Genomic DNA, 24,486 nt, shown 5'->3' with positions numbered 1-24,486 from the left:
AACGGTACTGTATTTAATTTGTTGATTTGATCAAAACCGTCATTCCACAGAATCTAGCTGGTGTAAATGAGACTGATCTGGGGTACAACAAACATAGGGCAGAGCACTTCCGGGATCTCACAGCAATTTCTGCAAAATCTAAATGTAAAAAAACCAAACACCAATCTGATTTACCTACTTAACCCCCTATGAAAAGTTTTTACTCCTTCTAAGTGAAGCCACAGTGCAATTAGAGCAGAATTACGAGAGTATCTGTGAAAACCGGACACATACCGAAGAACTTACTGACCTACAAACAAGGTCAGCACAAGCACACAACGATCACATAAATACCACTCTGCAACCAACAGAAATCCTCTTCAGCTGCCGAGGATGGCCAGGGATGCTGGAGTATCCCGCTTTTCCTCCAAAGGCTCCGAAAGCCGCCCCAAGGGCTCTCCGCGCTCGCCCTGCGCAGATGCCTCCTCTGGCAGGTTCGGTGCCCCGGGGAGGGTGCCGGGACGGCAGCGGGGCTCAGCCAGGGCGCAGAGACGCCCATGGGCACATACAGCTGGCGGGGGCGGGAGGGGAAGGGCTTTACAGATAGAAATACGTAGTCAAACTGTACCCAAAACCCATCAAAAACTGCCTCGGTATAATGGATTTTTCTTTTTTGGAGTCTTCAAAGAATATGAGGCCTGTCCAAGGAATATATGAAGTACTTACAGTAGGAAGATAGGCTAATATTGAAGGATATTTTACAAATGTATTTTAAAAAATCAACACATAAAAGACTGAAACATTTGAAAATGTGATCATTAAGTCTAACTAACCCATTGGAAGATCATAGCATAGCTTATTCTTATGCTGGCTAAATATTAAAATATTAGACAAAGGTACCGCAAAAGAATACAGATGTTAATCCAAGGTCAGCTACAGACCTACTGAATTACTTTTATACAGGTTTATCCTGAAATAGATTTTATTTAGTATTACCCCCACCCTCTTTAACCTGAACATATATAAGGCCTATTTGTATTACATTACCCTACTAGGTTTGTAATTTATAATACACAATGCTGCAGTAATGATTTCTTCATATCACACTTTAACTGAAAAGAATCTAGAGAGATGTATTACTTTCACTGGGGCCTAAATTTCACCTGCCACAATCTAAAACAAATATGACATAAATTAATTTGGTATCAGACTTCATACCAAGAATTTGAAAATAGAAAACAAAATATTTTTTAAAAGGCTGGGAATAAATCCAACTCTGTTATAACAATTCGCTGTCTTTTCAAAAAGAAAGCTCACACAATTGCAATTATGTCTTTTATTATTTTGTTAAACAAATTTGTGTGCTATTGATATGCATAAAACATTTAATAGAGCATGGAGAGCTCCTCAACATTTCATGCATCAATCACTAATCTATTAATAAATTTTATTCAATTATAAGATGACATTTCAAACTGGACTATGCCAACAAAACAGTAACCCTTAACTATGGCATGAAATAACAAGAGGAATAATGAGTTTTTTGAAGATGACTACTATGCCAGAGTAAAATTTAACATTAGAATAGAAGGGACTTAAAAGCAAAATAACTTAATTGCAGCAAGTCCATTTTCTTCCTCAAAGTGTCACAGCAAGCCAAAAAATAAAGATCATTTAGGGATACTCATTGTTTTGGATTTTATTACTTTACCAGAGGACTTAGAGCCCAACCTTTAATGTTAACCAGCTACATCTGTATTTGGAAACGGAAATCAAAAGAAATCTGATTTCCAAAAATTCAGAGCATCAACACTTCCCCATGAAGTCAATAAACACAATAGGTATCTAAACTGTCAATTGAGAAAAAAAAAAAAAAATTAAAAAAATTACACCATTGATTTGTCATGTGTCTTAAAGGCACCCGTGCTAGAATAATTTTACCCATTGCTTTCAAAGCTCATTAAACATAATATGCTTGTTACTTTTTGCTTTTATTTTATGGGATCTAAAGGGTTGTGGAATCTAGCATTCCAGAAAGAGACAGAAAACCTTTGAAATAAACTTTTCCTCTGATTCTTTAGAGCAGAAGCATCAAGTAGAACTAAATCAAGTTCATTTCAGAGCACTTATTCCAGAACAGGTCCTGGATCCTGACCCACAGTTTGTGCAGCCATTCCATTTACTATCATCACTGTCTTATACTACATGATCATTTGAGAAAATCCATTTTCTCATTGTGTAGGTATTACAAAATACAATTTTTTTTAATTGTAAATTTATTTATTTATTTGTTACCTTTATTTTAATGGAAAACTTGCCACTTCCTACAAGGACATAAGATAAGAAATATGTCTAAATTTTGTTTTTTTCTCCCTCTCACATATTTAAAAAGGGTTTTTTTGCTGCTCCGTTGTCTGTGCACAGAAAGGTCACTTCTAAAAACATCCCCCACAAACTAACTGATTATACAGGACCCAATAAAGCGCATGGAACAAAAAGCACTATCAACGTGCAAAGCAAAGAAACAAGAAAAAAAAAGTCTCACTAGCTTTCAGTAATGGTAATCAAAGACGTAACTTGTGTTTTGTATAAACTTTTAAATATTTAAAACAGGTTTTCAAGCTAATTGCCTACACATGCACAGAAAGTAAAAATAGACGATTCTCCAAAATTAAAGAACACAGAATGATCTGTCATCCTTTGTATTCAGAAATTAAAACAGAAAATCACAAAACACACAGTAAATTCTTTAAAGTACCCATTATTACTATATTAAGTTTCCCTACTTGTACCAACGTTAAGAAAAAAACTATCTTTGAATTCTTTGGTGAAAGGGTGTTGTCCTCCACTGCCACAAATGCGTCTTTGCACAATCACCAACTTTAAGAGAAGCCCTGGCAGGTTATTCCTTCCCTATGCTGAAAATTATTTTAAAGTTACCTACGTCAATGAAATGTTATGCCTGGTAAAACAAGAATTAGCTTTGCATTTACGGTTGGTTTCAACTCATTCTTGTATTCCTCAAAAGTGCCCACTGAATTTGAAATCTGTCCAGAAAAACAAGGGATGAGGGGAGAATAAAATGTAACAAAGCTGTTTACACTGGAGGGGGCTTTGAGCTGACTATCCCAAAAACAAAAAAGGATGAACGAAAATCAGTATTCTTTCCGCAAAGCATCTAAATTTTGTGGTGGTTTGTTGGTTTGGGGGTTTTGGATTTTTGGGGGTTTTTTTTAATGATTGTTTTATACAGTTCTCCAAGCATTTTCTAAAGGAGGTCACATATGGCTCTAGAGTAGAGAAAGGTTCTTCACGGTAAGGACCTCAGTAGGAACCAGACCAGAGCACCACCTTCTTACTGCTTCTCCAATGCCTATCCTAACAGGACAACAATTAGAATTTCTGAATGTCTGCAGAGTATAAAAGTAATTTGATTAATTATAGTTGAGTGAATTATTCCGTAAATAATAATAGCTAACAACGTAGAAAGCGGTAGAAAAATTCCCAAATTACAATTTTCAGGTGTGACACAAGAAGTTTCCTTACATCTAAAGCACGAGAACTTACGTTCTCTGTAAAACTATACCATTCCTATAAATACAATTATTCCAATTATCCTTATAAATGCCTACAATTATTTTAAATAGTCATTATCTCTTGGACTCAAATATGTTTTAGCAAACAGTTCTCAGGACTAAATGGAAGCTATATTAACAGCTATTATCTTTCTGTTTTGAACTTGACACCCTTTGATTTCTTTAGATGTCCCCTTGTCTTATTTATTCAATTCCAGAATAGAAATTTCCAACTACATCAGTCATTATTTCATCGTGTCTATAATTTGTTTCTTCTCTAAAATAATCATGTGCAATCTTGTTAGTATTCCCTTCAGATACATGATGATGGTGATGATGATGATGATGATATCCTCTTTGTTCCTGTTGCACCAGCTTTCATCATTGATTGGCCTAGGTTCTCCAACTAGGTACACACTGGAAGTTCACCTAGACACTTCTCACAAGGAACTAGTCTGAGAAGGCAGCCAGCCAGTTTCTCCACTCCTTCTCATTCTAGCCCATCTCAAAAATGATATAGCAATCCAAGCCAAAATTTGAGGGACAGCAGTGCTAACGCATGGAAGACACTACTATGCCAGCCAACACGTATTTCTCACTGATTCATTACACACCACGCTTGACTGAAGAGTAGTGTCAAATGGGTGCGACAGAGAAACCTAGAGAACTTCTTTAGTTCGATATTAAGCCAAGTCTTCTCGGAGTTGCCCTCGGCAGTGTTTAGGTATTCCTATCTGCATCCCAGGCTAAAAACTCCGTTTAGGAGCCAGCAAGGAAAATGATCCGTTCAAGTTACCTTCCCGCTGTTCATCACTTCACGTAGCCTCCTGCTTTGGATACGTCACTCTGAAGTTTCTGTTTTCTTAAGGAATAAACGACTAAGTGTCTCTGCAAGTTTTGCGCCTTTGTTGCTCACTGCATTTTTTTTAAAGATCACTAATACACATAAATAAGCACAGATCCTCTTACAGAATCTCATGCCGTCCCACTGTTCACCTTCTGACACAACTAAAATGAACCATTAAGCGTACTCTGGTTTCCATCTCCCAGCCAGTTTCTCAACAGACTTTTTAAGCGCAACTAGTTACTTTCTTTAGCTGTCTCTTTCAAGGAATATTTCCAAAGAAAATAAATGACAATCAGTACTTCTTTATCCACTGTTCAAAGAACTCTTAACACAATAATAAGAAGCTCTCTCTCCTCCTCTTCTTCCATATTAAATCTTAGAACTTCCCAGTTTTCAGATGTGTTCAAACATATAATATTCTAGTTCAAAGCACTAGTGTTTATGATTTGCCTTTGTTTCTTTAGGCATCTAAAATGTAATAATCTTTAAAGCACTTTAAATTAAAAATACTTCCTAAATAAAACCCAAAAGCTTTTTTTTATGCATTCTAAGATTGCAAAATTTAGAAAACAATTATTAGAGCAGAATTAGCTCTTTGATAATTTGTGGCCTAATGCATTTTAGTGTGTATTTTTAAATATGTTTACAATATAAATGGTATGCACAGCAGCTAAATTAGATATTTTTGTTTGATTTGAAAAATTGCATACAGAATCAAAAGTGTAGAGCTTCTGTATTTATTTTCTTAAAGAAAAGAATAGTAATTTGCTTTATTACTATTATCAGTAACTCACAGCAGCAGTTTTGGATCATTATTTTGTCAGTTTGACTACTGTAAATTCTCTGGCTGGGTAGGAAGTACAGCTATCCCAGGACAATATAGGATCTGGCTATTTTCAGCAGGTCTCATTATAAAAAAAGATATTTTTGCAATCACCGATAAAATGCAAAGCTCTTTCCACCTGTTATCCAAGTAGCTAGCTTTAAAAAAAAAAATAAAATTAAAAATCTCAGTCTTGCATCTCCTTGAGTCTAAGAATTTTCTCTTTCATAAGCATTGATGGAAAAAACCTGTAACAGTTTATTTACTAATTCTTTCTATGATATTTTATCCCACCTGTAACAGTCTCCCTATGAGGATGTTTTCTTGACTGAAGATTTAACGGCACTCTTATTATATCCCCTTTTTATTTTAAGTAGATAATGTGATCTAGGCAAATCTTCCCTGAACCATATTACGATTGTTTTGGTCCATTTTTATGGGTTTTTTATATCAACCTATTAAGGTTAATCTTTTCAAGAGAACACAGATTCATACTGACAGTTCCCATAGCAAACATATATTCCATCCACTTCACTGCCCTAACAGAGAAGGGAGATGTAACTTTTAAAAAAAATTGAAACAGCAAGAGACAAAAAAAAGTTGCTGGTTACTCCACCAGGCACAACTGCAAAAGGCACCGCATGAGTATTTCTGATTGAGATGCGCATTTCTGCTGTATCATCAAAAGCTGAAGTTCTACAATTTTGACAGTGGTGGAGGAAAAAAATAATCTAGCTCAACACTTTTATTCTATCATTCAGTCTAATCTTCACTACATTTTCTCTGTGCAGACATATGCAAAGTCAGTTGAAAGTGAGCCTTGTTAACAGAGCCTTTGCTTCATTGTGCTTCATCGTTCCCGGGTTTTGACACAGCAGGTATGACAAACAAGTCCTCAGACATTACTTTTGTCTCATGCTGGTACAAGTACTGCAGGAGGACATAACAGCTGAGTAGTCAAGGGAGATTTAGACTCCAGATCCTCAGTCAGTGTAAACTGATGCAACGTCAGAAGAACTGCACAGCTGAGAGATTTATGTTTACCAGTGGGCCTCCAGGTGTAATACAAATTTCAGAGAAAATAACAGGAGTTTTTCCATCAACTTAGGTTGAGGATTTTATGCCCAAACTAAATATTTGTTGAGAACATTGCTTTGGTTGGTCTTTTTGGTGGTTTGTTGTTGTTGTTGGTGGTGGTTTTTTTTAACACATTATATCCAGCGTTTGCATGAAAGGTTTTTCAGGGACAGAATTAAAACACGGAAAGAGCATGTCTCTCCTCCCTCCCCAGGGACACATCCTCTCCCTCACTGTCACTTCCAGAAGGCTGATAAAAATAAGCCTGTCCTTAAAGGAGCACTTGGTTAGGTCATATTATAACCTGGGGCTGGGGAAGCGAGGGAAAGGAATGGATCACTCTTTTCAAAGCAGCTCCCTTTTATATCAGCTTAGCTCTATCAAAAGACTACACCAACGTAGCATCCAACTGAGGCATCTCTGCTCTAAGCAGCGGAGGATGGCAGAAGGCAGAAAAAGCAAGAAACCAGTCACTTACGTTCTCAGGAAGACAGCCTTAAAACTCAAGCAAACCCTGCTTTATTATTATGATAATCTATGGCCTGGAAAATGAGAGATTTTCACAAGAAGTTCTCAATCTTGGAGCACCTTGTAAAGTCACAATAATCTGTACCAGAAACTGCACAAGCAATGGGGTGGGCGGGGAGACAAAAAACCAGAACAATATAGGGTAACAGATCGATTTTCTGTGTAATACAGACCATCCAGTCTACCATATTACTTAACACTTTTGCATTTAGATTAAGCCAGAAAATACAGATAAACAAGAAATTGGCAACTATTCAGAATATTGTGTTAGTTAAGAGTAAAGTAGCTGAAGAATTTGAAAATGACTTAACAGTAATACAGATAGAAAATTTGACGGTAGGTTACAATGTTGCAATACAGTACATAAGGGAAGGAAAAATGGAATAACTCTTAAAGAATAGAAATGAAATGCAACTTTTGAAGAAAAAAACAACAAAGGTGTCTTTAGGGTTGATTAAATGAAAACTGTTTTACTCTTTGCTCTTAGTGATTTGCTAAATGAACACACAACAGAAAAAATACAAAATTACACGCTGCTGCATTTGACAAAGAAGTTTAACCAGTAATTTTGGAAGTTAGGCAGGGTTTACAAAGGACTTTAACCCATTTCACAGGCTTTTTGTTTGCACTAATAAAATACTTGGTTGCTTTCCAGATCAGTCAGCAGAGATCAAGCCACCATCCAAGTGCAACGTACAAACACACTGAAAAAGGAAGTTCCTGTCTTAGGGCTTTTTTTGGAATCACATTTTGCTCCTTAAAAACAAACAAAAGGAGGGCTCAAAGCTGCTTCTGTCCTTCCAGGACACCAAAAATAAATCTGACAAACCGTAACACATCACCTCAACTTTCCTGTAGTTGCACTGTCCGCTCTAACTCACACAGCAATGAGCTTCGCAACTCTCCTCTCGCTTCTGGTTTTTGAGAGGGTTACGTGCATAGCTTGTGGTCAATTAACGCGGTTCACACCCAACGCACCTTTGTCAGCTGCTGCGCTCTTCCCATGGGACTCTTGAGGGCGGCCCAATGAGCTGTGCTAGGGACAGCGGATGGTTTCTCATGTAATGCCCAACACCCAGGCACATACAGGCAGAGGGAAGAAAGTACCTGGGAGAATCTGTCTGGGAGGGAACGGGGTGAGCTGCCCTCACCCTAAGGAACAGGGAGCGGCTGAGCTCCTTTCAGCTCGGCTTGGTACCGTACTGAGAACGTACGTTTCTCCCTGGTTCCAGCTGCCTCTGCAAGCGCCTCCACGCTTGCTTGGTTCCTGTTGAGACTAAAGCTGTCAGACACTTAACCAAACAACAGACACTATTTTCCTTGGGTGTTAAGAGTGGATTTTTGGTTTTTCGAATCTGTGGGGTTTAATCCCATAAGCTGCTTTGAGTAAGGGAGAGAATAGGTAACAAGCAGAACTGAAGTTCAATCATTTTTCTCCTGATGCCCAGCTTTTGTTTTGGTGCTAATACCATTGTTTCGAGATAAAACCGGCACCATTACCCAACTGAAAAATCAGCAGACACCCTTGTTCCTTCTAGGGTGAAATACTCCAATCGTCTCTGTATTGCCAGACAGCCTACTGCTCCTGCAAGTTATTAATCCAAACTAATATGTGCAAGGAGGGAGATGCTAATGCCACTGTGCACGCTGGTGGTGCTTGTCTGTCTAACAAGTGATGTAATTCACTGCATTTCTTGTAATTCCTCTCTTCCTGTACGCCAGCCACCAGCCTGCCTTATTCTAATTATAACAACACATGCAGCTAGATGTGCTTTTCTTGCTCATTTTATACTTTGAGCTTTGCATGCCTTTCTGCCCAAAATCTCCCTTCTTGCGGCATTTATTCTGAATTACATCCACATGTTGGACATTCTTAACTGCACAAAAACTGTAGCAACTACAGGGTGACGAAGAAAAAAAAAATACAGCAAGGCAATTAGAATTTGCCAGGCAATGGTATTCACCAGGTTTATGGTCAAGTTTTGCAGCAGGTGAACAATCTTTTAGTCCCTTTTAGTCTTTTAGTCCCTTCTAAAATTGCAAGACAAGTCACTAGCCTTGTGTGACTGACAGATTAGATTCCCTTTACAGTTTCACTTCTTGTGTACTCTTTTAAATAGAACTTCCCTAGATATTTATAAGTCTACTATGCCTAAAATATTTACAAGAAAATTTCAAAGCTCATTTTTTATTCAATTCTCATGAAGAAAGCTTTCAAAAACTTTAAAGGTATCAGAACCTATTATTAGACATGAGGCCACTTTTTGTCTTGCCTAGTTTTGAGTAACATGCATTGCTTGTAGGTACAATTAATATCTTTTCCACAACATTTCAGTTCTTTGGTGGTGTTTTTCTGTTTCATTCATCCATTTAAGGATCGCTTCTATTAAATTCTAGTAACAGTTGATGATCACCACATATTAAAAAAAAACCAGAACCATGGCAACATTCATTCAGTGACCCATTCCCACTTCTTCCATATATCACCCTTCTTAGACTTGTATGTACTATATTACTCCAACTATGTTTTCAAGGCCAAGCCTTTAAAACATGAACATTCAATACAATGATTTTCTTTGTTAAAAAATATACTTTGGACAGCAGCTAGATTTTAGTGTGCTGAAACCACCAACTCCCAGAGCCAACATTACTATTATTTTATTCCCCTGGCACCCCTGCATATTTGTATAATTATTTGCTGGTTGCCTTTTCTGAGACTGTAGGAACTTTGGAGCAAGAACTGCATCATGGTCGTCTGTGTCATGAAAAGAACGACTAGGTGCTACAATAATACTAACATTTCCTAGTAATTGCAGTCATGGGATTTTCCTACGCATAGAAGTTGGTTTTTTTCCTGGTGTGTACTCTTATTATAAATTAAATTTAAAAGAAAAAAAAAAGAAAAAGCAAGGCTCAGAAAAACAAAGAACAAACTAAACACTAAAGAGTTTCACCATCCTGAACTAGGACTAAAAATCCAACAAGAGTCACACAATTCAAAGGCAGTCATAGCTATAATCTCAAAATTAGGAACACTGTTTTCATATTAACATTTTAAATTATTTTTCCAATATTGCTTTTAAAAAAATCAAAATCTAAATCAGCTTTAATCAAAAAAGTTGTCTAAAATTTTTTGAAGTGCAATATGTATTTTTCTAGAATCTTTCAAAATTATGCTTTCCAATTAGTGATTTCTGTTTTGACTAACTGGGTTTTTCCAAGAAAAGTGTTTTGATAAAGAATTCCTAAAACAGCTCAAGTAAAAAGTTATTTTTCAAAACACGCTTTTGTCTTCCTGACAGCATCCTCCATGTGGAAGTAGGAACTCTTAAAATTAACAGAAGGTGTATGCGGAGGAGGTGGGAAGTTTGGAAAGAGTGCTCCAAATGCCAGATCTATCATCTGTATTATTAATATGTCAGATCTGGTGTGTATGAAGATGAGGGTACGAATCTGATGGCGTTTCTGTACAACGAATGCCTCTCATGATGTATGATTCCCGAGGTGGCGTCGAAAATGCGATGAGGTGTCCATTTAAGACAGAAGGAATGTCCTGAGTAAGGAGTGAAACAGGATCCTGAACTGCGACAGCCCCATGCAGGGGAGGGAAGGAAGCATCGATTTACTACATTTTAATGAATAGCAGTGTGAAGTTAAAAATAAAAACAGCAAGGAGAAGAGCGCAGCTTTAATGAAGAGGCAGAGAATGTGTCAGCTCAGAAAGCTCCAAGGCCAGGCTAGCTCTAGGAGACATGGCTGCCTCTTTCGGCTTCTCTCTAAATAAAGGTCCGCTCTGGCCATGCAGAATGGCTGAGTTGGAGCCTGGGCTTCCCTGAGAAAGGTATCTGTCCAAGAAATCCTAAAAAGCTAGGAAAAGAGACTGATGTCAGATATAAACTCAAAGTATTTTTCTTTTGCAACTTTGTTTCCAAGGTTTATAATCAGATGATTTGGATGTTATCCCCAAAAGTGTTGCAGATGAGCATAACTGCCTGCAAAGCCGTAATAAATTTGGATATTTGGCATCTATTTCCCAGCAGACTGCACAGCTCAGCTTGGGGATCGGCAGCAGTGCACCAGGACACGGAGGGAAAGCCTCAGTTAATGTACTTGAACTAATATTCCTCCTGCAGCAGACAGAAGGTGGAAACATACTGCGTATTTTTGGGCAACCATATAATGTGACTATCCCTGGCTCTCTCCTTTTTATGATCTACACCTTAAGATTGCGTGAAAACGTAAGTGTGAGAAAAGTCTCATATTGCCATCATCCCTAGGGTCAGAGGGCAGCTTTTAATGTTAGTTGCCCAGACAAATGCCTCTGAAGAGCTGAAGGAGGTAGTGGCAGTTGAGGAAATTGTAAGATCTCAGTGAAACAGATAAATGCACCTCAGCTAATATTTTATGTGTCACCACCATTCTTGTGCAGGTCTTTCCACTTCCACTTGACGCCCTGTAACTGGGCCTTTGCTGTACCGCTATTATCAGAGTAAAAGGTTGGTGGGAATGATTTAATCATTTGTGGTTACTGATCTACCCAAGAAGGTCCTTTGTGTCCCAATTTTTTTTCTGAATGCCATGAGGCAAAAAACCAGGAAGCCAAAGGCAGACCTTATCAATCTTTTCACTAGGAAAAACACCAAAAATGCATATTAATTATCAGAAAACCATCACATGTGCAAACACACTCCCCTACCTCACCTGCTCAGAAAACTCACACACTGGCATATCTTGCATTTTCCCCTCCAGCTTTGTTTACATCCTCTGAGATTTACATTCCTTCTTTAGCCCATGCAAACGAAAAGATATTCCTGGCATCCCTGTGTGCATTACCATGGTTACCTAGTTCATCTGCAGCAAAATGGGTTGGTCCATGACCTGACACCACAGCTCCAGAAGCATACTCCTCCCTTGTCCACTGCTTTGCAACCTCTCCCGCCGCAGCTTTTTTTTTGTCTTCAGAAAATCTGAATGTAAGCAACAGTGGGGCACCCAACACAAACTCTCCCAAAGTCTTCAACGCATATTTGTGCCTACATAGTTTGTTCGTAAAAGTGTTTTTTCGCAGACCCAGTCCTTGGTTTTCAAGCAAATTTCCCAGCAAGCCATCATCAATAGCATACCTGCAGATTTTATCCGCTGCATTTTATTTGAGGACGCAGTACTACACTTGAAAATTTAGCCTCAAAAGCATCCTTCTGAGAACACCTGTGACTACACGGCAACCCAGGTCTGTCAGCGAAGAACGAAAGTTTGGGGCACAAGAATGAGGACCGTGAAGTCTTAAATAAGGGTCTCAGCCGGGTGGGGGGAACAAACAGCTTCCTCCCGCAAAAGCAGTTTGGGTTTCGTTGGTGTCACAAATTTTACAGTACAACTTGAAGAAACTGTCATCTACTGAGATATTAACAAGCTGCAGATCAAACCTAAATAAGGTCTCAGTATCAACTGAGGTATAAACAACAAAATATTGATAAAATATAATGAAGACAGAATTCAATCCAGGGAGAAGGCATGTGTATCTCTACAACTGGCTCAAATTTTCACTGAAACAAACCTTTGTTTTTTAAGCAACATCATTCTCACAGGTTTTTTTCCCAGGCAATATTTATAACAAAATAGATATGTAAACTGTTATGAAGAATCCCTGCTCACATCATTCATCTATTCCCATAATTTATGTTTCTAATATTAGTAACAAATTTGACCTATTTAAAGAAACTTAAAGCAATGATGTAATCTCTGGAAGTGGTACACAGAATATGTGTACCACACAATGTCAAGGCAAACACAGATGTATCTCATGGTGATTCGGAAAACACAAATACCAATGAATCTCTGCGAGGAAAGCAAAAGCTGGCAAAATTTGAAATGGCTTTGTAGTCATATAGGTATGTAAAATAAAGTTGTGAAGTTCTCCAGACTTGATTTAACATGGCTGAAACAGAGTGGGTAATTTGTTTGCATCTGAACAGCAAAAAAGATCAGTCAAATGAAAAACGTACACACAAATGGCCGACTCGTACACGTACCTTTTCCATTTATTGTTAATGCTGATGCAATTGTGGCTGTTACTGGCACTGGCACTAATGGATGTATCCTTGGTCGGCTCCCCATCCTAGCACGCTCTGCACCAGGTCCTAATAAAGCTCCCACCGGTTTTTCTGCTGCTACTTCTGGTGCTACAGAGTCTTCTTGATCCTGCTCTATATGGTCCATTTTATCCGGGCTTTCGTTCTGGAAGCCATCAACTGTCGTCCGGCTCTTAATTGGACTTTTGGGCACTAGGATTTTAATACCTGATTTTGCAAGGTCCATATTTTTCCTTCCAGAAAGAGATGGTGAATTGTTTTTCCGGAACTTCTGGGTGGCAGAAAAGAGTTGATTATTTTTTGACTCATGTTCTTTACCCATAACTAAAGATTTAGTGGATGTCTTTGAAAAAGAACTATTGGTAGATCTAGAAATTTGTTTTCTGGCATTATTTGGAGAGGTCCTGTTTGTCCTGGTTAATGTGCTTTCTTTCTGCTTTTCATTGTGGCGTCTGTTAAATTCATGTATATATTCCTCACAATTAACAAGGTGCTGTTCTGGCTCCCAAGTATCATCTTCACTGTCGTATCCTTTCCATCGCACCAAATACTCTGTTTTTCCCTTCTTGTTTTTTCTCTTGTCGACAATCCTCTCTACCTGTTGAAAAGGAAAATTAAACATTAGACATGGGCAGATGTACAACTCAAGTGAGCAAATTGCATGCAAATAATTAAGTGTAGGTAGATTTAAAAATACTCTTGTAGTTCTGTAATTCTGTAGCGCAGCTCTATAGCTTACAGTCTTTCACTGCTGACTGGAAATTCCTCTCTTTAAACTTGAGATTGTTACTTCCACCTCATAAAAGATGTTCTAAAATACCAAAATTGTTCTTCAATAAGTATTTTGCATGCACAAGAATCTGAATATGACACATTACAGTTGGAAAATCAGCACTGGCCCCAGCGAAGTTTTGACACCAACTTCAACGTGGATAGAATCTCCCTCTCTGAATGTAGAGATCATGTTTAAATATCCTGTATGAACACAGTGCGTTTACCTGACAAAACTTATCAATTTGATATTGTTTGAATAGTTTGCTTGCTTAGCATAAGGCATATGCGAGAATCTCTTACTTACAGTGAGCTATCCTTTAGCTACCAGGGACAATAGGGTACAGCTCAGAAATTTGGGCAAATACAGAAGTGTTGGGGTTTTTTAGAGGCTGTTGTTCTTGGGAAAACAGAGAACTTGTTTTGGCCAGAGTCTTTGATACACATACTTGGACAAATTACTATGCCTCACTTATCTGCAAATAGAGATGATATTTATGTCACAAGTATTAAGCATGCACATGCTACAGCTGCACATGGGACCCACAGGCTAGAGGAATTCAGGCACTGGGGTAAAGCAGACAGGGCAGACAGCAGCAGCTGCAGGGACAGAGGCTCGTGCCTCCTACCAAAACTCACACCACTCATGCTAGTCCTGCAGAAAGGGAATTCTTTTACAGAAAAAGAGATGTAAGCGCAAGGCGAGTCTTAGGATTTCCCCTTTTTATTTCATTTTTCCTATCCAGCATGATCCTTCTGGTAAATCCTCCAGTCCACTTCATTTCAGTTATGGGACCAATACAGCTTTCTTCCACATCTCTTATTTTCCTTTTGGTTATTTAAAAAACCAACCAACCAAACAAAAAAGGTGTGAGGTGTGGGATGGGACTATCACTTAGTAATTTAACTCCTAGCCCCTCATGAACAAAGACCATGCATGTAAGCTATGATGACACGCACCTAGGAGAACGTCTGAAGACCAGTAACATTTACTGAGATGGCATTAACCGAAGGGAACGTCCACAGAACAGTTTGGAAGGACAGAAGGAAAATACAGGTATGTATGGTATACATATATATGGTATACACATATGGTATTACCAAATCATATGACTGTTGACAACAGATTCTCTTAAGAGTGCTCCTCAGTTTTATATGTGGCGTGTTATCATAATGTACGGCCTGGTTTTCAACAATGAGATTTGATAACTATTATTATAATCTCAGCAGCAATATAACTACACATCCTACAACTTCATGTGATACTCTGCAGGTGTTGTACTATGCTGTCCTGTCATTAGGATGTTGCACAGCTCCGTTTGCATAGGTCTTAAAAAAGCCCAACAAAAACAACAACACAGAAATAAAAACCAAACACAAACTGTCAGACTAGCTCCACCTTTACCTTGTTACTCAGTTGTACAATTCGATATATTTTATGGAGAGTAATGCAATAAAAATTGTCCAAATATTATTTAAAATGTTAAAATACATTAAAACTATTTTTATTCTGGTTATTTCACTTTTTAGTAAAGTTACTGGTCTTAAAAAACCATGCAGCCAGAAAAATGAAACTATTGTTTTTCCATGGAACTGTATTTAAGAACATCTTAACAAAAATGCTACCCCAAATAAGAAAGTCATTATGGAGAAATATGCCTTCCATTATTTTTTTTAAAGTAGAGACTGTGTAAAAAGACCTTCAAGTATTAAGCCAGAAATGTTAAATTAAAAAATAAAAGCAAACTCATGAATCAAACTTGATATATTGTCAAAAAAGCAGTTATTGCTATAGTCTTGCTTATCTTCTCTCCCTCTCTCGATCTTCTAAAATAGATTTTAAAAACATGATTCTCAGAGAAAGATCTCTGCTACTAGCAAGGTATTTTTATTTTCTAGCAGAAAATCTTTGTAACAAACAGCTTCGATTACTGGGCACAAAGTTCTACTAACGTTTTTCAATACTGAAAGGCCACCCATTAAGGACATGCCCTTTTCAGGTAGGAAGCCATCCCTCTCATCCAAAAAACCAGACACCTTGCAGAGATAACAGATGAACTCTAGAACAGGAGTCGCAAAAAATCCATTCCCAACCTGATGATTTATAGAGCAAACAGAAATGCATAAAGAAAACCATTATATTTAGCTGTATTGTCCAAGTCTGCAACAAAGCCTACTTTGACATTGCTCTTTTTGATTAAAAGGAGACTTTTTTCCCAAGCCTTTCATTCTTCTTGAAGACATCTTATTTCTATTTTATTTACAACACAAAAATTACAGCAATTAACCTGTGATGCACAATTTAGCATGTGGCTTCAGAGCTTTAGCGAGGGGCATTTTGGATTGCCTCGGCTTGATTAGTCTAACTCCCCTAGGATCACCTGAAAAACTGCTCAGGAATATTCTGCTTCAATGCTTTTGCTGGTGATAACAGCCACATACGTGTTTCTCATCCAGCTTTGGGAAGAGGAAACTGAAATGCCCGCACAATGTACAGAGGGTTTGGGTATAGAACAGGAATATTTATCCTGAACTAGTGGAGTATTTAAACTCGATTTCATGGCAAAAACAGAGATGACAAAGTTGTACTTCTCCTCTTTTCCTAGTGAAAAAGAAAGCTTGCCCAAGTCATCCATTTCTACTTTGATGTACAGCAGTGACATGACATGAAATACAATGCGAGACATCTCAAAGTCTTATGTTAGCAACTTATATCCAAATACTAAAAATGAAAAAAGAACATGACTGGGTGGGAGAAAAAAGTCTACGTTCCTACTTCCTGACACATCAGTTACGGTGCAGTTTGACGATACAGCTGACCTGTTGGAACAGCTAGGTAGCATCCACGTGGGCAGTATTGCTTCTCCCTGGAGCCAAACTGGTGCTTTTCTGATCTTATGCCGAGTTAGTTCAGAGACTTAAAAACCGGCAGAGTGCCCCTAGGCACCAGGGTAAGGGTTAGACCACATCCTTAGCCATGATCACGCCAGAAATCCTGGCGACAGCTAGTTCGTGCCAGCTACCATTTCTACAGCATCCAATGCCTTCTGCCACAGGGTAATATTTATTTTTAGTAATTCAAAGGTTCTGTACTGCCAGGATTCGCTGCTAATGGTTAGATTTCAAGTGTTGTGGAAGAATCAAAACACAAAAGAAAATTATATAAAAAGGAAAGATAAAACAAGTGTGAGGGAAAGTTATCAGGCAAACTATCTGGGTGGCAAAAGATAACATCTCCCAGTTTATTTTAGCATGCTAACTTATCACTTTCCCCACGTGGGGTACTGATCAACAACACTCAAAAACTCAGCCCGCAGAAAAACTGACAGAAAAACAACGCGCTGCTCAGAGGTATAGTCCAGCAGTGGAGTGCCCAAATTACAATCCCACACATCATAATTATACCTGAGATTTCCCATCTGTAAAATGGTAAATTTCCCTTCTTTCCATGAGTGTGGTGAGAATCAGTTCCTGTTTGCTTTCTCTCCCTGAAGAAGCACATACTTTGATTTTAATTGCTTTTTTTAACAAAATATACTGTATTTATAATTTTTAAAAAATGGACAAGAACAAGATAAGGTTGCAGGCCAAAGTGCTGTTCGGCTACAGCTGCTCCAGGCAAAACCAGCAACGCTGCAACTGCTCCTCCCCGTCCTGTGCTCGGAGACAACCGCTCCTCCCCATCTGTCAGCACAACTTCGTGCGTAATTATTCCCTAATGTAGTTCTGTCAAAGTGACCCGGTTTAGATATTAAGAATACCTGAGCTAACGTAGGCATCCTGAAATAACTGGTTTGGAAAGCAGCCACATATGCGGTATTTTCTGACACATCTAAGAGGAGTGCAACTTCCAGCAGAGGACAACAGACACCTATGAGCAGGACAGGTACAGTAACCTCTTCGTTCTGCTACGGTCAGAAAAAAGGATATGCAATCTTCATCCACAAGGAAAGATCTTTAGTTCGGGTCAAAGTAAAGATGAAATTCAAAAGGATGTTCTCAAGTCTAAAGCATTGTAATTTGGGCACATTTGTAAACTCCATATGAGGCATTCTCTGTGTCTAAGTGTGTGTATATATATTTTTTATATGTTTTATATATAAAAAGATCATACTTTAACAGAAGATTTGAAGTGATTAAACTAAAGGTACAGCTATCAAGGGGCAGGGGACAAAAAACAGAATGAGCAAAATAAATATATAAGTAGGCATGTAAATATTCAATGAGCACTGCCATGTTTATCACAAATCCATTTTCCATTCCCACGATGTTCCTCTCTGTCCTCACATTCATGTCAGGCTAAATTAATTTAAAGTTAACAGAATAGAATCTATTTGACTTCATAATCTATCTGATGTCTGTAAAATATAGGAGCAGTCCATGTTCTGTTAGCTGAAGGCAATGTTTGCATTAGTGTTTTAGTTCGGAGCAATAGGGCAATTTAGAAGCAAATCCTTCTCCCCCCCGCATCATTCCTGCTTACTGTGCAACGGTTTTGTTCACAGACCAGTTTTTGTATACGTGATGTGGATTCTTTATGGAGAAATATAACCTGGAAATGGTGTTACCAATGCAATGGTGTTATCTGTCATGCTTCATCCCCTGCGGGGGCACACACGTCCAACCTAATAACAGCTCTGAACAGTTTCAACACACGTTGAGGCATAGATACTTGATCCTGAGAGGTTCTACTAACTCTAGTCCAAAATAAAAGTGCTGCACAGCAGAGTATGTAGAGGTGGGGGTCACAGCACCAACTGCTTCGCTCTATTGATTTTCTCCAATTGAGCCAAATTACTACTGTAGACATTCCTCAATTCAGAGACTGAAGCTAGAATAAATGCAAGTCTTGCACACATGTATGTGCTACATGTGAACAGTTCCTCTTGGTTAAATTGGAAACTGTTCCATGTACAAATGGGACCTAAATGATCATCCATAAGCAACCAGCAATGTTTATGAATGACTATATCCTCTACTTATTAAAGTCTTGCAGAAGTCAATGATAAACAGTGTACAAATACTTCTTATTGTAAATAAAATAAATGCATTCTACATTAAAAATTACAACTAATATATAGCAGCGTACAACACATGAAAACAGTTAAAGTGCCAAGTTTTGCTTAAAGTAAAAGGAGAAAGTAGTTTTGGGAAGACAGTTATTCAAAATCAAATTTGATGAGGATGTAAAACCACACCTGAAGGTCTGCAAAATGTGCAGCACTAAAATCTTCAATGTACACATTTTATTAGAAAATACATAATTTCCAACAGTATGACTTCACAGCAGTTTGCAGCATTGCTCGCTGCAGTTGGCGTCAGCAGGTAAATTTTAAAAGCAGCCTAACACACATACGTTCAGGATACCAAAACCATAGTATAAGTTTGAATAACATCATTGAAAAATTACACTAGCATGCTGTATAAATCCCAGAGTTCATCTTCATTGCAGTTCCATGTTATTCCATTTACCTCAGCCTGGGAGCAAACGTAACCCTGCCACCACATGTTCCTGGAGCTGACTGATTTGATTAGCAGGACCGAGTGATTAGATTAACAGTCGATGAATGGTTGTAAACTGAGTCGCTGCATCCTTATGGCATGACTGGCCAGAGTGTCTACACGGTACCGGACTCTCTGGCTGTACTGATGACTGTATTACATATACATTCTTCTGGAAGCCAGAGCTGTACAAAATAAACACGGATGAGACGTGGGCAGATTATTGCCTTTCTGTCAAATTAGCTAGAGCAGATGATACAGCTTTTGTGTTACTTTTGTGACAGCTCTGGGATGAGGGATGATACCTGATCTGGCCGAAGGCCTGCCAATACGGAGTTCACCCACTCAACTCTCTTCTGGCAATCGGGACCAGCAGGATGACTTCATACAGGATCATCACTTTACAACCCCCAGCCACTCCCAGTCTCCTTTTGAGGAAGCAGTGTGTGCGGTGAAGGTGGAACACATTCATGTTTATGAACGAGAGTCACATAAAGGGCTAATATACTTCCCGTGGTCCTTCACGCTAGCAGCACAATAAAGAGAACTGTGCATCTCAACCCTCTTTCTAAAAATTAAATAACTGTGTTAAAACAAATATTAAGATTTCTCTTTTTCCCAAGCTTTATTTTTATCAAAGACTTTCCATTCTTTTAGGATTCCTGGACACAAGTCATGCAAGACCTAACTTTGTGGCTATCTGCAACATTCAATTAATATACTGACCTGCAGGTCGTAATTAAAGTTTTAATTCACCCTCTGTATAAATTTCTAATCGAGTGGCCTATAAAAATACAAATGTCTCAGTCAAGCTCATAATTTATCATCAACTTTATGACTTATATCCTTCCATAGTCTTAACAAAGACAATAAACAGAATAATTTAATTACTGCATTCTCACCAATGCCAATGGTTCCAGGGAACCACAGCTGTGGCACGTGCCATGCCTGGCTGCACAGCCACCTCCTAAAAAGGCACTTTGGGAAGTTTTATGCCCTGTACTTACATTCAACAAACTGAGTATCACTGTACCTGCAGCTCCTTTATGATCTATTGAAAAATACAGCTCGCAATCAGAAAAAAGAGGGCCTGTGACACAGTCACTTTGCTTTAGAGAATTCACTCACTGGAGAAACAGTTTGCCTGAGATTTACTTCCTCACAAGTCACCGCTGATGATTGATGCTAAAATGTCAGCGTCACAGATCTTTCCAGATACTATTTACACAGAAATAATCACAGCAGTTGTGGTGCAAGTTACATCCTACTGCAGAATTTATCAGCTGCCTTACCCTAACTATAGTTATCTAGCTGTTGCAAAAATGGTCAGAAAATCTTACTATCATCAACTCGCTGCTCATAACTGTGCTAACCTTTTACTCACAGTCTTATAAATTTTCTATTTTGCACAAAAGCAGAATGAAAATACATGAAAAGTTGTTAATATATGTACAAATACTGAATAAAAACAAACACCTGCAACAATGTATGCTTACCAAACATGCACTACTTTCCTACTTTTGAAACAAGTAGCATCAAATAGGTTTATCTTCTTAAATGGAAATAGCCCTAATCAGAAGAAATTATTAAAAACTACCAGCATTTGATTGAAGATATGCACTCTGGACAGTCAAAGCTGTTACATAAGTATTATTGTGTTATTCTCATAAAGTTATCAAAATGTTTCTCATCACTAGTTACTAAAAGATCTCAGCATCACCACATGCAGAATTCCAAAGGAAATTCTTCACATCTTAAATTCATTTTTAAAAGCTATATCCCAGGAAGCAAATCCTGGATCTTTTTTTTTCCCAGAGGGAAATATTCCCTCTGCACTTATCTAATTCTGCAGCTGGTACCTCTCCACTGCGGTCATGAAAAGTGCAGGTCCCAAACTTGGCGCAACCAACACTATCCCAAAGAAAAAATATAGAAAACTGAAATGTATATTTATTATTGGCACCTCTGGTAACACGAAAGACAAAACTTTCACCCAAAGATGATCGTATTTTGGGGTGTGACAGTTTGGGAAAATGTAGTAGTAAATTAAAGGTACCTCACCATAAGAGCCTCAACAGCTTGACTACTATTTACTTGAAGTATAAGACCAATAGAAATACTGTCACTTTATCCTTCAGCTAGAATAATATGGAGTAGCAGACGAAGAATTTGTCAACATTAAGCACCAAGACTGCAGACATTTGCTTTCAAAGCAGGAGAAACTGAACCTTCAACAGTGCCCAATTACAAAGACTCTATAAAGGCAAATGACTGATAAAGATTCAAAATATTTTACCTAAAAAGAGAGTCTTAAGGAGAGAGTAGGTCACAGCAAAACCTCACTCCAAATATGCTAGAGAACACTTTGTCATGGCTAAGCAAACTTCAGAAATGTGAATTATAACAAGAAAGAATAGCAAGAAAATCACAGGACAGTTGAAGAGGGAACTTGGTATGCTGCACTTAATGTATCAATTTCCACTTAATTCTATAATAACATTTTTATCTGCCAACACCAAACGAGGCTTTTCAGCAGCCTGCAGTGACATGAGTCTGCTACTGTAGATCACTTGACCAAACTTCAGTTAGAAGAGACACCAGACCTCATATAAGCTCTTAGAAGCTTACCCAATAGTACTCTTCTTCTTCTTTTTTTATCTTGGAGGTCCTGAGGTGCTTGTCCTAAATAAAGATGAGTAGCGACAGCTTTCTTTGGAATCACTGCATCTGAGAAGGCTCAATACGCACTTACAGCCTTCTACCAGGCTCCTCTCACCCTTGCACCAAAAGCTTATTTCAGCGAGACATAACTTAAGCTTCTGGATACGAGACCATGGCTGCATTTTTGGTTTTGAATACAGAAAAACACACTAAATAATTCCAGGTCATATTTAAGAAAAACATTATTTACTGGCTCTTTCTGTATTCCTTACCTTGAGTCTAACAGGCCCTAGAAGAACGTGCTGTATGAGCACGGGTCCCCACCCACTCTGCCTGCAATATGACTTCTCTCAATACGTGATCTAATCCCATCTAGAGAAGCTAGATTAATCAGCCTAATTAATCAACCTCAGTGCTGCACAGCTGCCTCTTAGTTCTGACATCCTGTTTCTCTATGGGATTTATTAGTAGATGAACTATTTTTCCAGTTGGAAAAAGGCATTTCTCTGTTTTAGGTCTCAAGTCCCTCCATATCCCCAGCTTTTAGTCTGAACCTAAACTCCCGTTTCTTATTTAATACCACTTCACCTTCCATAACTCCACTCTCCCATTTTATTTTGGAACTGAGCTGTGGGATCGCTGGTAACTCTGCTTGGCAAAGATTCTTCCAGCTTGCAAGGTTTTAAAGTTTTATAATGTTCTTCCAGTGTGTACTTTCCTAACAAAAAGAAATCAAGGGTACATACAAACAAGTTCATGATCTTTGGCACATAATTAACTTTTTACTAGGCCTGCACGTGGCACATTGGTAGTACAAGTTTTGCACTAGGGTATGTGTTCAAATGACTTTCTTATTTCACCAGTATTTGTAACTTTAAGGGGTTCCTAAGCCTCATCCTTTCATCCTTCAAACCTGCCAACCAGAAATAAAACTGGCCTACATTCTATCACAGTTTTTAACATACGTGTACTTCCTACTGGCATAATTTGTATGAAAATATATTTCCAATGATTATGATTTTTCCCAAAATGTATCTAATGCTTTAGGCATGATACGTACTTTTTAACATCCAATCAGTAGTCACTCAACCGAACACATTACAGTGATATGACAAGTTCTGAATCAAAAGGACCAATGCCTATATGATTTTCTTCTATTGTCTTTTGAAAATATGCACTGTCTTAAGCACCGTTATTTACTGATCCTATCCACCATCAGTTCATACATGCATACTAAAAGTAACAGACACTAGTTATTAAGCTGATTACCCTGATGTTGGTTGATAAAACATGTTGTCCCACCTCAAAATCCCTTGTGTTTTGCCAATGACAACAAACAGCATGAAAGGCAAAGTGTTATAGGCTTGGAAAATGGCAGCTTCATTAACAGCAGCTTGTGTTGAGGTACTTAAACTAATTTTCCAATAATTCAGATTTTTTTTAAAAAAAACTGGGTAGCAGCAACTTCTCTATTACACAGTTAACAAGAATTTCTGAAGTAATATAGACATAAAAAAGTTCTTCAGAAGTATCTTCTATTCGCTGCCCTCTGGAATGAAGTAAGATAAGGAAAAATACACACAATTTCCAGAATCAGGTAATAAAATAAAAGAAAAAAAATGATTTGTTATTCAAAACACATCTTCTTACCCATTATCTTTGTCCAGAAAACATTGTCTCAAAATTGGCTGCAGCATGAAGTAGCCATTGCACTCCTGATAAAGCACTTAAAAACTGTGCCCTTTAAGGTCACAACACAGGTATTAAAGAAACCTAAACTATTTGTTTCACAGATTTTGCCAATGCTCTTGAAAGTCTGGGGAAAGCCAGAACTATCTCCTAAAAAGAACCAGGGTTGAAATCTTCATTTAGGCAGAAATGGCATGGCACTTCATCTTGTTAAAGTCCATCTTCAAGAACAAAGCAACCAAGAGTTACCTGCCACAAGCACAAATTTCCTTCTCTACTTGCATTCAAGTCTTTCCCTCCACTGAGATGTCACATAAAATAATCTGTCAATTTCTATTGTTACTACAAAAATATTTCTAAGTGCACTACCTGTGGCGGGTCCATCTTGGAGCCGGCTGGCATTGGCTCTATCAGACACAGGGGGAGCTTCTAGCAGCTTCTCACAGAAGCCACCCCTGTAGCCCCCCTGGTACCAAAACCTTGCCACGCAAACCCAACACATTCTACCCCTCGCCTCTGTGCATCACATATTTAAGAATTATCATTAAGATATACATTCAACACGAAAACTTCACACACACTAATCACATCAACAAGGAAAAAGAAAAAAGAATTCCCCACACCAAAATCAAAACACCATCACAACACCAAACAAGAGTGGACAATAGACACAGAATCCACCTCTCATCCCTTCACCACTATTTCACTCTCAAGCTACATTCAGTTCATGTTTTGCCTGTTACCTCTTCCAATTACTATCCTTATCTCGATTTTCTCGTTCCCCATGTTGGGCGCCAAAAAGGACTGTGGTGGTTTACCCTCGGCTGGACGCCAAGTGTTCACCAGACCCGCTCTATCACTCCCCTCATTCACTAAACAGGGGAGAAAAGGTATAACGAAAAGCTTGTGGGTCGAGATAAGGACAGGGAGAGATCACTCACT

At 38.3% G+C, this 24,486-nt stretch overlaps 1 protein-coding gene across 1 annotated transcript in view; it reads right to left on the bottom strand.

The window, feature by feature from the left end:
- The window catches only part of CDYL (chromodomain Y like), a 111,009-nt gene that overhangs the window by 47,031 nt on the left and 39,492 nt on the right, over positions 1–24,486 (bottom strand). Inside the window, exon 2 of the mRNA XM_054817118.1 lies at positions 12,862–13,519. Within this exon, the coding sequence (XP_054673093.1) occupies positions 12,862–13,519 (658 nt within the window). The remainder of the gene's footprint in view (positions 1–12,861; positions 13,520–24,486) is intronic.

This window comes from Grus americana, chromosome 2 (genome assembly GCF_028858705.1).
Source record: "Grus americana isolate bGruAme1 chromosome 2, bGruAme1.mat, whole genome shotgun sequence".
Lineage (NCBI taxonomy): Eukaryota > Metazoa > Chordata > Aves > Gruiformes > Gruidae > Grus > Grus americana.
This window is presented reverse-complemented; position numbering and strand designations above follow the sequence as displayed.